The 16,638-nt window shown below is 40.5% G+C and overlaps 1 protein-coding gene across 1 annotated transcript; it reads right to left on the reverse strand.

The window, feature by feature from the left end:
* Nucleotides 1-328: 328 nt before the first annotated feature.
* On the reverse strand, nt 329-15,010 carry coro6 (coronin 6). Its single transcript, XM_006808661.3, has 11 exons — nt 14,789-15,010; nt 11,828-12,027; nt 9,229-9,351; nt 5,750-5,879; nt 5,407-5,585; nt 4,683-4,802; nt 4,467-4,571; nt 4,209-4,354; nt 3,127-3,184; nt 2,439-2,666; nt 329-1,953 (listed from the first exon to the last, which is right to left on the reverse strand). The coding sequence occupies exons 2-11, from the start codon at nt 12,023-12,025 to the stop codon at nt 1,831-1,833; spliced, it is 1,410 nt and encodes a 469-aa protein (XP_006808724.1). The 5' UTR covers nt 12,026-12,027; nt 14,789-15,010; the 3' UTR covers nt 329-1,830.
* Nucleotides 15,011-16,638: the final 1,628 nt, after the last annotated feature.

A 16,638-nucleotide genomic window follows, 5' to 3' on the forward strand; every position in this document is an offset into this window, starting at 1 on the left:
ATAAAAACATTATTCATCCATGTTATGTCTTTTTGGGGGGATTTTGATCATACATACAGCTTCATATCTTAAACCACTGATTTCTCAGCTAATATGGGAACTGATTTTTGATTGAAACTTGACGTATTTAATTCTGTCTGTCTGTTATGAAGCTAATGCTCTTCTTAATTTATCATGCTCTGATTTGTACTGCTCAGTTTCCACATTTTCACAGTTTGTCAGAGTTTAAAAAAAGGTAAAAACAGGTGTTTTGGAAGCTCTTTGGATGGAAATGTTAAAAAATGTTAATGGTGGAAATGGGGCAACAAGAAATGAACAAGTCAAGCAGTAAAAAAAAACACTTTTTATTGTTGTCATAATGTGTCTAATGTATAACCTTTACACAACAAAACGTTTCTCTTTTCACATTTTGCTACATTTTCTTCTCCCGTTTCCTTTTATCACTATTTACATATTGAAAATTTTTCTGAGCATTATTTAAATAAACTGGTCATCTGCGACACAGGGGGTTGAAATGCTGAAATGTGTCCTTGTTTGTTTGTGTGGCTTTTTGTGAGTGTTTAGTGATGGTGCAAGCATGTCCACTGCAGCATCCCGATTCCAAGCCAGCCCGTGCACACTCTCACGCCGCTTCGAGGGTCTCCTGCATTAACTTTCTAAACTGATTTAGTTTTGGTGAGGTCACGAGGCCCTCGACATGAGTGCACAACGATCACAGGTCAGCACGTGTTTTGTGTAGGAAACAGGAAACAAATCCCCATAAATACTATGAGTTCTGTCGTTTGACATGAACTAGCTCTGTAATACGGCATGTGATGGTCTTAGCATGTGCGTAGCACAGCAAACACAAATAAAAGAATGAACGTGAATTCAAGCTTCAAAAAAGGATCTTCTAAAGTAATGTTTATTTGTGCTTTTCATGTTTTTAACTTTTTTCCTGACTTATCTGAAGCTTCCTGAAAAACACTTTGGCCTCAAAAAATGCTTTGTATATAAACTTTATTAGTATTTCTGTTATAAAGATGATTTTTTTTAAACCTAGAAAGTATGGAAGCCTGTTTCTGCTGCTGTTTTTTTTCTTAAAATTGAAAAAAAAAACAAACACCTTTTTTGCCATGTGTTAGTCAAGAATTGGGGTTATTATATTATTAAGATATTTGACTTGCTAACTTAAAATTTCAATTTTTTTGTTGTTGTTGTTGTCAGTTTTGAGTTATTTTCACAGATGTCTAAGTAAAACCAAAAAAAGTATTAAGAAAGGTTGTTTTAATTTCTGCAGCTGAATCAGAACAGGCAGCTTAAACCAGCTGAGGAATGATCTTAATTCACTCTATTGTGTATTAATCAATCCAGATCCTGATTTGAGGGGAAATGTCTCTGTTAATGTTTCTTCTTAACTTCGAGACCTTCCAAAGCTATAAGCGTGACTCCACATGCAGTGGGAGGATGTGTGGGCAGGTTTGAAGCGGGCCTGTATTTTTTATAGAAGCAAATTATAAAAGTCTTGAGCTTGCATTTTTTTTTCTCTAATAGAAACCTTTTTTTTATCCCTTTAACCCAACTTACACTCTCAAACTTACAGTGCTTTCACACAAACCTCACCTCCGTCCTTTTCGCTGTAAAATTGTGACTATGCCAAAAAATATCCTGCAGTAGAATGAAAGGTAAAACCGGGATAAAGATTTTATATAATCAACCATCGAAAGGGGTACAGATGCAATTTCCTCAAAACTGTCAAATGGTCACTTGTACACATTCATAAGCATTCACAAGAGTGAATCCTCGTCAATAATATTCAGACCAGTTCTTCAGACCATGTTTACATGCACATCAGGCACTGCCATTGGTGTACTGGGAAAGCTTATTCTCCAGGTCACAGATTCTCTTCTCCTGAGACAACACTGTGGCCTTCAGATTCTGAATCTCTTCCAGTAACCTCTCAAGCAGCTGAGGCTGGACAGGACAAGAGGGGAGACAAGTGTGCAGAAGGATAAAAGGGAAACAGAAAGGAAAAAAGACTGTGATAAGAAGGTGAAATTAAGGAAAATGTTTGAAGAATAGGTTAAGGAAGATGACTAGGACTAGAGGAAATCAATGAAAACAGGTGAAAGCTTTGAACAAAAAAGGTTGTGGGCAGATGGAATTACAAGAGAAAAGAAAACAGAAAAGGGTTAAAACATTATTGTTATTGTTATTATTGTTGTTGTTTTCTTTCTTTCTTTCTTTTTTACCACCAGTCAGATTACAGGACTAAGAAATCATTCAACTGTGCTGTACATAGTTATACATAAGATATCAATGTATAAAAATACATCCAGGTTTTGGGAGCCTATAATGTGAATGCAGATTAGTAGAGAGGAGTCATCTTATACTGCTAAATTAATGTTGAACAGTAGTTCATGTGCAGGAGGTGCATGAGGTGCAGGAAGTGGGCTTACCGGCAGGCTGTTGGTGTCCAAAGTGGACATGCTGCGTCGGGTGGTGGGTCTGGAGTCCAGGACGTTCTTCTTCACCACTTTGAGCTCTCTGCTCTTCGGCGGCATGTAGCCCTGCCTCATGGACACCAGGATGGGATCTTCATCTCGGCCATCAAGCCACTCCTCGGGTTCCATGGCGGGCTCGGGTCCTGCAGTGTCTGGGTACAGATCATCTTGAAAGAGGTCCGACTGTGCAACAGGGAAGATCAAGGGGACAACAGAGACATTTGTGTGAAGTAAAAAGTAAAGCTGCAAGTTCATCCCTAATACCAAACATGTGTATTTGACCTCCACTGGATAGCATCAGAAACAATCCACAAACACTGGGAACAGTGTGTCGAAGAAGCCTTTCGTTGCACTAAACTACAGCTAAGAACCAATCACTGTGCAGAAGGAAGCCTCACAAGGTGCTTGTGGCAGGATGTAAACATTAATGGTTTTCTATTCAGCTGAATTGTATTCAAATGAAACTGCAGCGACAAAGGTTGATTCGTGTTTGAGTTTTAAGGAGCCAGATATAAGTGTGGAGTGAAAAGTCCAGGATTTCTGTTTTGTTAAAGTATAAGACTGATATCTTCATCTTGCAACATTGTCAAAGTCAAACACAGCAGAGCATGAAGACCATAATGGGAGGGTGAGTCAGGCTTACTTTTCTGGGCACTGTCATTGTGATGGGCTCACATTTCTTGTCAAGCAGCTTATACAACCTGATAAGATGAGAAAAGAGGACACGGCCACAAGTTATCACAGTTGTCGTTGTACGTATTTTTAAATGTCTGTCTATAAGAACTGAATAATCAATCTCACCTGCAATCAGTAAGTCACATAATTGTTTATCACATATGGAGATTTATATGAGAACTATATGGAAAAAGGACTACTTTTGCAGCTTTCTGCAAAGACATAAACTATCATTTCTGATATTTAGAAATGTCCATGTCAGAGAGTTTATGGTTCATGAGCATTTAGCAGTGTTTAGAGAACACAAAGCATTCAGTGGTGACGCTTTTAAGGTGAACAAAATGGAAATTTCAAATATGAACACTTGCGCTAAGTAGAAAATGAATGGACCAAATTGTCTGCAATAATAACTGATGTAATAACTACTGCATATTTGTTTCATTTATCTGAAGGCTAAAATGGCAACACATCCATTAAATCAGTGGAATCACTAAAACATGAAAAGTGCTGTGAATCGCTGCTGCAGATATGCCCAAATATAGTCGTGTGACAATTTTGATTTTCAAAAACTAGATTTCAGACAGGACCAAAGATTACTATTTCAATCTGCGAGCACACAAGCGCAGGCATTACCAAAATACTAAAGACAAAGTAAAAAGGCATAAAAAGGAGAAGCTGAGATGGAGGTGGGTTGCAAAGCAGTTTGCAGAGACAGCAGCAACTGTAGGGACGCTGGAGAAGCTAAAACATTTATAGCAAACTTTATAGTGATCTGGTACTTATACAGTTATTTTCTAGTCTACCTGAGCACTTAAGGCACTTTTAAATACAATTCCTAAAAGAATTTAGTTTTTTTTTTTATATACCTAAGTGTGTTGACCTCATGATGACACTGACACTCCAGTGGATGCATTAGGGGTAACTTTAGGCTAGTATCTTGCTCAAGGATACAACCCAGTCAACCTCCAGCTGAACCACAGCTGGCTCATTCACCTTCTTACACGGTTAAGTTGCACTCAAGTTGAAATCATTGCAAGATCAGCATCTTACCTGGCAATCTCACATTTGCTGACATCAACACCCCTTTTGGGCATGAAGCCCATCCCTCTCTGGGGCTCCTTGCTGCTGAAGGTGTTGAGGTAGTGAACATACGGTGGTTCCTCTGTGATTTCAAAGTACCGGACACTGCTGTCCCCCTAAACACACACACATGAACAAGTGTAAAAACAAGTGTGACTGTGTTAGCATTAAGGCTGATAATACATCTACAATTAAGTGTAAAAATAAGTCAAAGTTATATGTCTGTACCTTTCCACAGAGGTAGACCATATTTGCATCTGGATCGTAATAAGGTAACAATACTCCATTACTTGTGTCCAACTCCAAAAGTGCAATAGGTTCCTCAAAATTTGTCTGTGGACAATAACAAGCTGTGAGGAAAACTGACAGGTTTCTGTGTAGATTTATATTATAGTGTGTGAACATATTTTTACAGCCACTCTGTGAAATGTAGTCATTTGTTACCGGGTCCCAGAGGCCGAGCTCTCTCTGACTCATCCTGGTGAATCCTGTAGTGAAGATGTTTCCATCTCTGGTGAAGATTGCTCTCATTGGCCTGATGCCCTCATGTGGAGCCAGACGTTCCTGTTGGTCAGCAGAGAAACAGACATTAGTAACATAATTACAACGATGTAAGAGCTAAAGATTTCAAGTTAAATCCTTATTTTCTTTCTCTGTGCCTGTTTAATGAAAGTTTGTGTTTCAGTTTCCTGAAGTCAAGTAATTCTAAGGAGCTAATATATTCTTGAACAATAAGAAAAATAAAAATATAGTCACCAGAATAATTGTGCTAATTATTTATAATAATATATACCAATAATATATTTTGAGACAGCTTCTGCATTATATTAGTTTATACTGTGAAACAGTATACTTTTTACATGATTTCTTAGTTTTTTGCATATTTGTCTCACTTAAAAATACATGAAACTAACACAGCCTTTGATGAAAAGAACACTAACACCAACAGTCAAACACGGTGGTGGTAGTGCGATGGTCTGGGGCTGCTTTGCTGCTTCGGGACCTCAACAACTTGCTGTGCTTTCACATGAGCTTAAACAGGCTATTCAGCCCCTCCAATGTGGGTGAATTAAAACAATTATGCAAAAACAAATGAGCCAAAATTCCTCCAAAGCGGTGGGAAAGCCTTTTTGCCAAGACGAGCCATCTGTAATTTCTACTCACGCACCGCCACCACTTCTCTTTTGCGGGGATCACAGACACGCAGACGTCGATCCTTACAGGTGGTGCAAAACAAGCTGCCGTTACGGTTCCAGCTGACGCTGTAGATGAGGTCTGGATGGTCGTCCATGGAGATGAGGGGTTCACCTGTCCCCACGTTCCAGATAATTATCAGGTTGTCACTGCCTGGAGGGTGATGGAGTCGAAACACAGATAGACATCCTATTCAAGATCCTGTTCATGACTGTTTTGTTCTAATTTACTGTCACATAGGGGGTCCAAAAAAAGATATGAAGGATGTCATGAAAACATAAGAGGACACTGGAAGTTTGTGTGTTTCTGTGTCCTGCCTGCAGTGAGTAGTATGTTGCGTGCGGTGGGGTGCCAGCTGACAATGCCGACTCGTTTGGAGTGTCCCTCCAAGACCACCACCGGGTCCGACAGGGGGCGGGTCAAAGCGTGATCTGGAATTTGCCACACCTGGAGACGACACAGACACAGCAATGTGATGAGTTGTCCAAAAATATTATTAGAAGTCATTCAAAATTTGACATCAGTAGAATAAAATAAATTTCTGTCTGCATCTCAGGAGGAAGATGTCTGCATCACAACACTAATAAACTAAACTAAACTAAACTAAAATAAAGAAAGTTATCCTGCAATAGAGAATCAATAACATCTGGCATTACGTGTAATATCAGAGCCTTTCTGCTTTGTTTCTCTTCTTTTCACTTACACATGACAGAATTTTTGATATTAAATTCACTGCCACAGATTTATTGTGGAGCTCACTCATTTTAATTGAACCATAACTCTACTGACTGTTATTACAGAGTTATATTTATGTTGCCTCACAGCCATCTATTAAAGCTTACATCTGTGTGCAGCTCCAGTACACTGGCGACTGTGCAGATAATGGGAAAGGGTTTCCCTTAATGAAACTGTTTGTGCTTTACCTGCTGCTATTTGTTAGAAGATAATTCAGATTATCTATAAAAAGCTGAACTGCTGCCAGACTTTATCTGTTGGTAGATATTGCATTGGCCCGTGTCTGTTCACATGGGCTATTTAGTTGCACTCAACCAAAGCCTGCTCAAACATAACTGATCAAAAGTAGTGGGACGAAACATTCAGAAAGGTTCCAGTGCCAAAGATCTCTCACTTGCTGAGCTGATCTAAATACAATACTGAGGTAGTGGCTGTTTAAACCATAAACATATCCATAATCAATACGTAAAGCATTATTTTATCAAGCCCAAACGTGGCTAAAACTCTCACTATTGGGCTACTGAGTCACAAAAACTTCAATTCTCAATTCATCTGCTTTATTTAAAAGCAGCTGCTCATGTCAATGGACATTATAACACACAATACATTATTCTCAGTACATATTCAGTTTGTTGGAACAGGGTCTTTACAGTTACAACACACAGCTGTTTAAGGCACATATGTTCAAGAAGTCGCGCACAAACACAGACCCATACTCACGACTCAAACGAGCCTGCGAGATGACACAATGACGAGTCTCTGTGAACTTGACGGAATGACATCACAACTCACAGCAGCTGCACACGTCTGTCTGAGTGCCGGACACAAACAGAGCTCACAAAGGCAAACACACGGCACTCAAACAGCATCGGAGCAGCTGCTGCCACAAGAGAAGCCACGATTCAATCACTCGATCGCGCAAAGATTCCTGCAATGTCACTATGAACAAGTGGGTGACTTTTGGCCTCCGTGACAACTGTGCTGGTGCACACATGCTGAGACATGTTGTCATTATACAATCCAGAAAAAAAGTACAAAGGGCACATGTATAACTAATGTACAATATATATTATCTAAATACATAGTTTATATGTTTTATTCTACCTCAAACTACTTCAGCCATAGGAATTAGGAGGGTAAGTAGCATCCAGGCAGTGCTTATCAAATGCACTCGGTGATCAGCAAGTGTGAACGCCTCTAAAAAGCGGAAGTTTGGAGCAATCGGTGTGTGTTAACATGGGGTGCTGGAGCCCAGCTGTCATAGGGCAAGAGGCGGGTACACCCTGGACAGGTCGCCAGTCTGTCACAAGGCTAACACACAGAGACAGACAACCATTCACACCTATGGGCAATTTGGATTAATCAGTTAACCTATCCCCACAAACTGAATGTCTTTGGATGGTGGGAGGAAGCCAGAGTACCCGGAGGGAACGCATGCAAACACGGGAAGAACATGCAAACTCCACACAGAAAGACCCCGGAAAGCCCTTCTTGCTGTGCGGCAACAGTGCTAACCACCGTACTTTGTTTGTTAATGCAGTGAATATACACCATTTAGAAAATCAAGTAAGTAAAAAATGACTTGGTCTCACACCTGCAGTATGAGGGTTTCCTCTAATTTATGTATCTTAAACCTGAAATATATTTGTTTGATTGCGGATTGGATAAAAGAAGACATCAGATGATGTTGCCTTGAGGGAATTTTTGTGAGCTCAAATAGATTTCCATATCAAGGCCGGAAATATTTCCTATCTGCTGTCCAAATCAAGATCACCCAGAAATTATCTTTGGAGTGTCATTTTTGCATCAGTGGAGCAGCTCATCACACTGTGAACACTTAACCCGGTTCTCATCTCGTGCTTTTAGAGCAGCTTACAGCTCTTCGCATACTGTAAGTAATTACAGCCTTTTACTAGTGTGGATTTTGTCCCAGAAATAACAGTTTAACACTTTGTCTGACTGCAGCTCGGCCAGGAAACACTGTGGTCCAGGGAATTATCCAGACATTAACTAGTCTTATCTGAAGAGCTGAAGCCTGTTTATATCTAGAACTCCAGAACAAGGACCACAAATATGCATTATTTATTTTAACACAGTCTTAGAAGAAATTTGAAACAGTGCAGGAATGCTGAATAGTAAAATTAGCTGGGACACACAAAATGTCATGGATTATAAAATGTTAAAAAAAAACAACAGCTGCTATAATGGGTTTAAAGGATGTATAACCTTGTTTAGTTTCACATCAAGTACTTTCATAACAGGCAAGTATCTGGCACAGAAATATAAAGACCTCACAGTGACCCCTGCTGACTGAACTCAGTCATGAGACATCTGCAGTGTATCACAAACACCTCTAAAACTCTTCTGGTTTCCGTCTGCCATCCAAAACTCAGCAACAACAATAATGTAAGATGAGACTGCAAAGTGTGTTTACAAAGCCCCAGCTGCTAAACAATATGGAAAAGGTAAGCCACATAATCTGTAAGGTGACGTGATTTTAACACATTAAAATCCCATTCCTGCTGATGTGAGGTGATCAGCACCAGGTGGAGCAGGACATGATCACAGATACTGATACTTTAACTATTTTCCATATTTCTTGCTCACATCTCCTTATTTCCTGCATGTTTGATGAGAGATTTTTGCCCGGAAAATGACAGGATACTGATAGGAAAATACTTGACAACAAGCAGGGAAACAGGTCATGAGGAAGCTGTCGTATTGTGGACGCCACAGGTTTGTAGATGCATTACAGCAAGGAAGCCGGTCACAGGCAGAATGCTTTGATCAGCCTTACAAAATATCATGCGTGGCCTGATGGAGAGATAGAGATGACGCAGAGCAGGTGGGTGGAGACGGAGACAGGTAGACACACTGACACGTAGACTGGTTCTCTTAACTTGTTGTTCACTTAAGAAGCAGGAAGACGTGACAAACTCAAGCTGTGAAGACCTCTATGACTGATATCTGAGTCACTGAATAACAAACTCCTCCACATGCATCTGCAACTTGTCTCTCCCACACACACACACACACACACACGCACACACACACAGATTACCATTGCAGTGCAGTCCTCCGAACAGCTGGCCAGGATATTGTCATCATGAGGGCACCAATCGATATCCAGGACGGGTCCAGAGTGACCAATCACCAGCGGGTAGTTCTTATCCACACGACCTGTCTGCAACACAGAGGACTGAGTTAGGACTGTGTTTGTATAACGGGTCACCATTAATAATCAATATTCATTCATTTCTTTAAAAAAGGTCAAAATAACAGCCTTAAGCCCAGTCAGACATCAGCACAGCTAGGTTAAAAAATTAAAACAACTATTTTCCCTCAATGTGAAACAGTCCTGGAATAATTAGCTTAAAAGTTCATTCTTGATCTCAGACATAGTGGGTATAACCATGAGGTCCGTTTTAATAGCTGTTCTCCAGATTTTTACCATCTTCCTCAGTGGAAGACTCTTAGTTTTCAAGAATAAGTAGATGTTATATGTGAGATCAAGAGCTGTGATGGGCCAAGTGATTTTTGTTCAGGTCTATTTCCTGATACATAAACTCATAGAATTGAAATAGGGTGTACTTTATTCTTCAGATGACAGTACATGACTGAGATTTAGTTGGATATATTTGGAGAGCTCCTTTTAAGCTAATATAGATTGGAAATGGGCAACCGTTTGAGAAAACATATTTAATACCATCAAATATTTTTCTCAAACGTGTATTTCTGATCTTAAGTGAACCAGATGTGGCAGGAAGAACCTTTGGAATCTTGTCTCAAAAGCAGATGTTTGAAGACAACCCAATGTTCCCATGGTTCCTTTCATGTGAACATGTGTATCAGCTCTTAGATATAACTCCGTCCTGACACACACTCAGTCACACTCCAAGAGTGGTGTATTTATAGCGGAGTGACGAGGCGTTGAAAGGGGAGTTTTTCATGTGGCCTGTTGGGGACTCAGTGGGGGGAAGAGGAGGATGGAGAGCACATTGGTGTGTATTAATAGCGCGTCTGTTCACCGTAACTCCAGTAAATAATCATGTCCATTCCTCAGTGCCTCAAAAAAGCCTCTGCATTGCTTTGTGTCCTGCTGCTCTTTTTCATTAATTAGCACCTCTGACATGCTGAAGAATCCCAGCGGGTATGACCTTATTACACCCACATACTGTTTATGTTTTCTTCTTAAATCTCAGAAATGTAAAAACTGGTCGCTTAACCTTTTTTAGTCGAGCTGAAATACTAACCTTTGTGTAAGCTTAAAACACAAAGTCAAATTTTCCCCCCATATTTCTAGACTGGATAATGTTAACTTGTTCTTGTAACTCTGGGCAGTGATTGGCTGGGTAGTTCAGTTTAATTTCTGCAGTCTTATTACAACAGTGTGAAGTGCGCTGAGCTCGAGCATGAACTCTCACCACGTTAGATGTAAATCAAAGGTGGATGTTACATCACGCTGAAATAAAATCCAAATCCAAATATATTTATCCAACTTAGCCCAGAAAATGAATTCAACACATTTCACTAACCAATATCAGGATCACTGGGTCACTTTTACCCTCCCAGTAAAATATTCACACAAGTTAACTACATTTCTGGTGTCAGCTTTAATTCAGTGTAGCCACCAGGCTATTGCACTGTTAGCATCATGTCTAAGAAAAGCAGCTGATTTCTTATGAATTGCATGTCTCAAAGGATCAAACACTGACTCTTCTGTGTAAATCAAAATAATTACTGGACCACAGGACAAAGGAATTTGCCAAAAACCTTGCCATATACAAGCAACACGTCAGCTCCTAGCGAAAGCTAAATACTACCAGACAGTCTTTTACTGAGACTAATACTCATGAATGAAAGTCCACCTTTGATCACTGTGCTTCAGCAATACTGAGAAACAAAAACAAAGTGTATAAGCTGTTTGTAGTTTGCTGTTTCTGCTGTTTTTAAGGTCTAATTCTGAGTGTTCTTCTTTAAGGATACTGTTTATTGGATGGCTGGATTTCCTGCTGTAAAAGTTGTGTATTTAAACTTTAGGCAAAACTACACACATCAAAAACAGTGTCCACACTCATTTAAGCAGTGCCTTCACTTAACAATGCCAATTCACGTACACCAACATCCAGAAAAGCCCCAGATATGCCCTTCTTTTTTCTTTTCTTCCTCTTATAGAGCAATAATAGTCTGCTGTTTCTCTTTTAAAACACAGACAAACACGTAATAAAAGTATATCTGCTTGCAACATGCACACAAACACCACTCAGCAGCTCAACGACCATAAATAGCTCGATATAAATAGAAAGAAAGAGCCAGATGATCAGCCAGAGTTCATCTAATGTAGATCATGAATATCTGTACATGATTTAATGTCAGTCATTTAGATACTCCTGCAGATCAGCATGAGGCATGTAGAGCCATGCTGTCAATGTTCCTAGAAATCCTTTTTCCCAGAACAGAGCTTATTACAGTCACACTTTCATTTACACTCTAATACACTCTACATCACACGGAGAAGCAAATGAGGTGCTATTAATTTGTATTGTGATTTATTGGAACGCTGGTCGACTGAGAATTGATTCAAGCACAAAAAAGCTAAAAACATGTCAGATATTTGAGTGTTACATTTGAATCCCTCCAACCCTCTGACCTTTACTGACCTTAGAAAGGGGCAGGACCAGAAACGCTCCTCCTCCACTGGATTCAACGATGACTGCCAAGAACTTTGGATTGACGGCGCAGAAGGAGCTGTCCCATGTCACCTTGGACACACGAATGTCATCGTAACCCTGCTCAGCCTTTACCGCCTGGCCGAAGACATGACGAAACTTGCTCTGCCGCACGATGCTGCGACTCATGGCTGAGGAAAGGGGAGGGCAGAAAGGAAAGAAATGAAGAAGAATTAGAGACCGCAGAGAGCGGCGATGAAAGTTTAGATAAAGATAAAGGAAGGAGAGGATGAAAAAGTAGAGCTATCTGAGGAGTTTAATGTGTCTGTACATGAATGATTTCAGGGGATTTATTTTGGAATGATGTGTCATAAACAGAGACTTTCAACAACAGAGAAATGTGTTAATTACAGTGAAGCACACGCCTCAGTCTGTGCTTTTAATCTGTGGGTTTAAGTATTTATATAACTTCTTATTAAATGCTTAATTACTACTGTAATATGTTTAGACAGTTTTTGCTGTTTTGAAAGCTGAAAATGACTAACTAACCTCTTTTTGGTATTTATTTTATTCGTTGAAAGTATTTGCAGATCAAACATAAATACAGGATAGTCAAAAGTTATATAAAGCATTATTTTTTACAACATGAAGCAGGTGCAGAATGGCGAGATTAAAAGTTTGTTCTTTGACATGTCCTGCGATGGACTGGCAACCTGGACTGGTATAACCTGCTTATACAGTCTATGACACAGTAGGCTGTGTAAGCAGTTTTTTTGTATTACACTCACTTTTTCATAATTACTGTTAGGCAGTAAGCTTGAGGTTCTTTCACATTAAACTGCAAACTTAACAGACTTAATAATATCGTATTTCCATTTACTGACAGTACATTTCCTGCACTGTTTCTTTTTAAAAAAATGACAACTTGATTTTCTGACTGCCGCCTCACAGTGAGAAGTTTCTGAGCTTGAACTTTTGGAGTGGAGTTTTCATGTTCTCTCTGTGCTTTCATGGCTTCTCTCCGGGTACTCTGGCTTTCTCCCACAGTCCAAAGACATAAGTGTTAGGGTAATTAATGGTTCTAAATGTGTCATAGGTGTGAATGATTGTCTCTGTGTTAGCATTGGTATTTGCCTGGTGACCTGTCCAGGGTGTACTTCTGAACTAGATACGCAGTTAAGAACATGGATGGATTTCTGTGTGTGGACAGTTCTCACAGTGGTTAGTACAAAAACTGTGCTGTTGCTGTATGTGGTTACTATTATTTTCAACATTACAATTTCTGAGCTTCTAATTTAAAAAAAAAAAAAAGTCTATTAAGTACATAAATAAGAAGAGCTCACTTATTTTGCCACAGCGCACAAAGTTCATGACTTGATTATTATTTATATTAGTTGAACTGAGTTTGCATGCTTTTTAAGTGACACCGATTCATTATAGTCTAACCATGCTCTACAATGATTAATACTAACATCAGTGTTGCTTGTTTCTTAATAAACATTTTAATTGCTTCAAACACTGTGACTTTTTCTCCTGTAAATGATGATGAATTCTGTAATTTGATCTTAGGCTGTTTCTTGCTATCCTGTGGCTGTCGCAGGCAAAAGGCCAACCGGACTGTAATCCTCCGAAACACGGGGGATATTCTGTAACAGTCCTTGCCATTACTGCAGATATTAATAGGTGATTGTCCCACCAAACACTATGTGGCAGCCAAACATCAAAGACAAACACTAAGACACAGAGAACAGATAAAAGATAGGAGGGGGAGAGAACTTGACAGATACAGTGTCACGGCCCAGCACTTCAGTCACACAACTCCTGTGAGAATATGCCGATTCAAACAGACCTAACATACTTGCAGACTCCACTGGCTTACATAAGGCTAAAACTGAAAGCCCTAGTCTAAAAGTAGGTCTGTATGGGGCCCCTAAGAGATCTGACTAATGCAGTGACTCTGTGTGTTAGCAGGATTACATTAAACTCTAAGCATTAGACTTTTCACTATTCAGATAAAACATTTGTCAATGATGCTGTCTGACTTTCAAAGTAGGATATATCACAATCTGCCCCAAAGTTGACTTATGAGGGGAAAGAAGCTCCTGGAACTTCTGTGAAAGAGTCACATCCCAGAGACCACTTCAGCAAAGCCAACAGTGGAGCATTTAACACCTCATTATACATATTATATAGTTTTTACAATAGGATGTCAAAAAAAAGGGGAAAAAAGAAAAGACTGTTAACGATCACATAATGACGTTCTCCTGGTCTAATGCTTCTTTCTTTTTTTAAGTACACTGATTTCTGTGCTCTACTGTCAATGTCTTGTCATGTAATATAAGCCAAACTAAAACTGAGGCAAAGAGTAGATTTTAGCATCTGTGAAAAACCTCTTGCTATTAATTCCGCCTCAGGTTAATGAGATAGGTCTGCTCTGTCGCGCATGGCACGGCCCTGGAGAATCCAGACAGCGAAAGAATGACACTGGCACTTTCCTAATATAGACATGACAAACTGCACTGTCCTACCCGGGCCGGCCGCTCCTCCCCGGCGATCCCAAATGGTTCCAGAAAGAAGGTCCCGCACCCTGTGTCGTTTTATCACTAATGAGCTGACTGTAAATCTGATCTGTCACGGCGCACAGCCTGCAGAAAAATCGCATAAAACACGGGAACAGAGAGTGGCAGGGGCGCAGGAGGAGGAGGTGGTGGTGGGGGTAGTTATGTACAAAGTATTCCTTAAAGTATCCCGCAGCTGCCACAGCATGCACGACTTAAGATCAGTTGCCAGAGGCAGAAAAGTGCATAGTCACAACGTCCCGGCTGTGTTTTCGGGGTTTCCAAATGTAAGGACGCGCCCGCTCCTCTCCAGCTGCGCAGTAAAGAAGCTGACGCACCTCTCGCCCCACTGCAGCACAGACACCGACACACATATGCAGAAACACAGGCTCACCTCAGGTTTTGGGGAGACCCCACTTCCCTGGATAACGGTCACGGTTTATGTCGAATGGACTGCTACTCCTCCTCCTCCACCCTCTCCCTCTGCTGCCTTTATTCCTTTTGGATTATATTCCCTGCAATCAGCTGTCCCGGAGTCGGTGCGGACTTTTAGTGAGGAGAGAGCTGGAAAACTGTGCTACGGTCTTCGGCAGGGAGAGACAGAGGGGAGATGCCGGGGGCAGAGTAGGAGAGAGAGAAGGGGGAGGGTGCGAGTGGATGGGTGCAGGGTGGGTGCCGTCTATTTTGGAACAGGTGCGCCTTTGACAAGTGGGGGAGTGCGTTCCCGGGGTCACTGCTTGGGATAGATGAATATGAGTTAAACTGGTAAATGAGCACACCGCTCAGCTGAGCTGGTTTCCAAAGCTGCTTTTAAAATCCTTCTATTGACAACTCTGGATGTTCGGCAGCCACTGTGAACACCCCCGGGAAGTTATTTGGGCACTTATTGTCCAAAAGAAGGTTGTTTTTAACTGCACTGCGGCTGACCATTGATTCAAAACAAATAAAACTTGACTGACATAGTCTTTATTTATTTTATTAATAAAAGATTTTATTACCTGATAACCAAACAGCCCTCATCACAGCCCTTCCTTTCACCTCTAATGGTACACAGCATTAATTAAGGTGACCTTTGACCTTTTACACCTGTTGTAGTAGTTGGTAGCTGAGGACAGATAAAGGGGAAGTTGGTTCTCTGGTGTTATTGCACTCTCAGCATACCTGGATACCTGAAGTGCGTGCTGATCCGGCTCTGGCTGTCTTTGTTTCAGTCACGAGACTTCATCAGCAGGGAGAATCCATTCCAACTCAGAATCTTTCTGTGATTCTCTGCATCCTGGTGTCAGGACTTTCATAAAGAAAAAAAGAGAACATCAGAGAAATGATTTCTTTCCTGCGCTCCGTTAATTTAACACGGCATCATATTTGTGCTCAAGGTCTGAAGATCTGTATGTGATGGTAACCAGAATACATTACTGGTTTCAGGTCCTGCTTGTGCCTTCTTATTTTTTTTTACTGTGGAGCCAAAGTGTGAAATTTGTTCACAGTAACAGCAAAATGCTTGACTAATAAATACCTAGAATGACAAAACAAACCAAAATGTCATTTTCCAACGGACTGTCTGACTGTAAATACCAAACATGTCAGTATACATAAAAAAATCTTTAAGTTACTGTTTTTTCGACTTTGTTAGGTACTCTTCTTCCCTTGCTCATTTGTGCAATGCAATTAGCCGATCACATGGCAGCAACTCAATACATTTATGTAGACAAGCATGGTTGTTGGTGCCAGACGGACTAGTCTGAGCATTTCAGAAACTGTTGACCTACTGGGATTATCCCACACAACCGTCTCTAGTTTATAGAGAATCATCCAAAAACAGACAAAATATCCAGTGATCAATGCCTTGTTGATGTCAAAGATCAAATGAGAACGCCCAGAATACTTTAGGTCTGCAGAAGAGCATCTCTGAACAGCAGATGGAAAGGAAACAGGAAATGATCACACAGAGTCGCTTAAATTAGATGTTAGAAAAACATCACCTGGTCTGAGTTTCTTGATTTCTGCAGCAACATTTGGATGGTAGGTTCAGAATGAGGCATAAACAGCATGGAAGTATGGTTCCAACCTGCCTTGTAAAACTGACTCAGGCTGCTGGTGTAATAGTGTGGGGGATATGTTCTTGGAACACTTTGGACCCTTTAGTACCAACTTAGCATCGTTTAAACACCACAGCCTACCTACTGTACTGTTGCCAGGTTCATTCATTTATGGCCCATCTTCCTGCTTCCAGCAGGATAATGA

The sequence above is a fragment of the Neolamprologus brichardi genome, chromosome 10 (assembly GCF_056152115.1).
Source record: "Neolamprologus brichardi isolate AB-2024 chromosome 10, ASM5615211v1, whole genome shotgun sequence".
NCBI lineage: Eukaryota > Metazoa > Chordata > Actinopteri > Cichliformes > Cichlidae > Neolamprologus > Neolamprologus brichardi.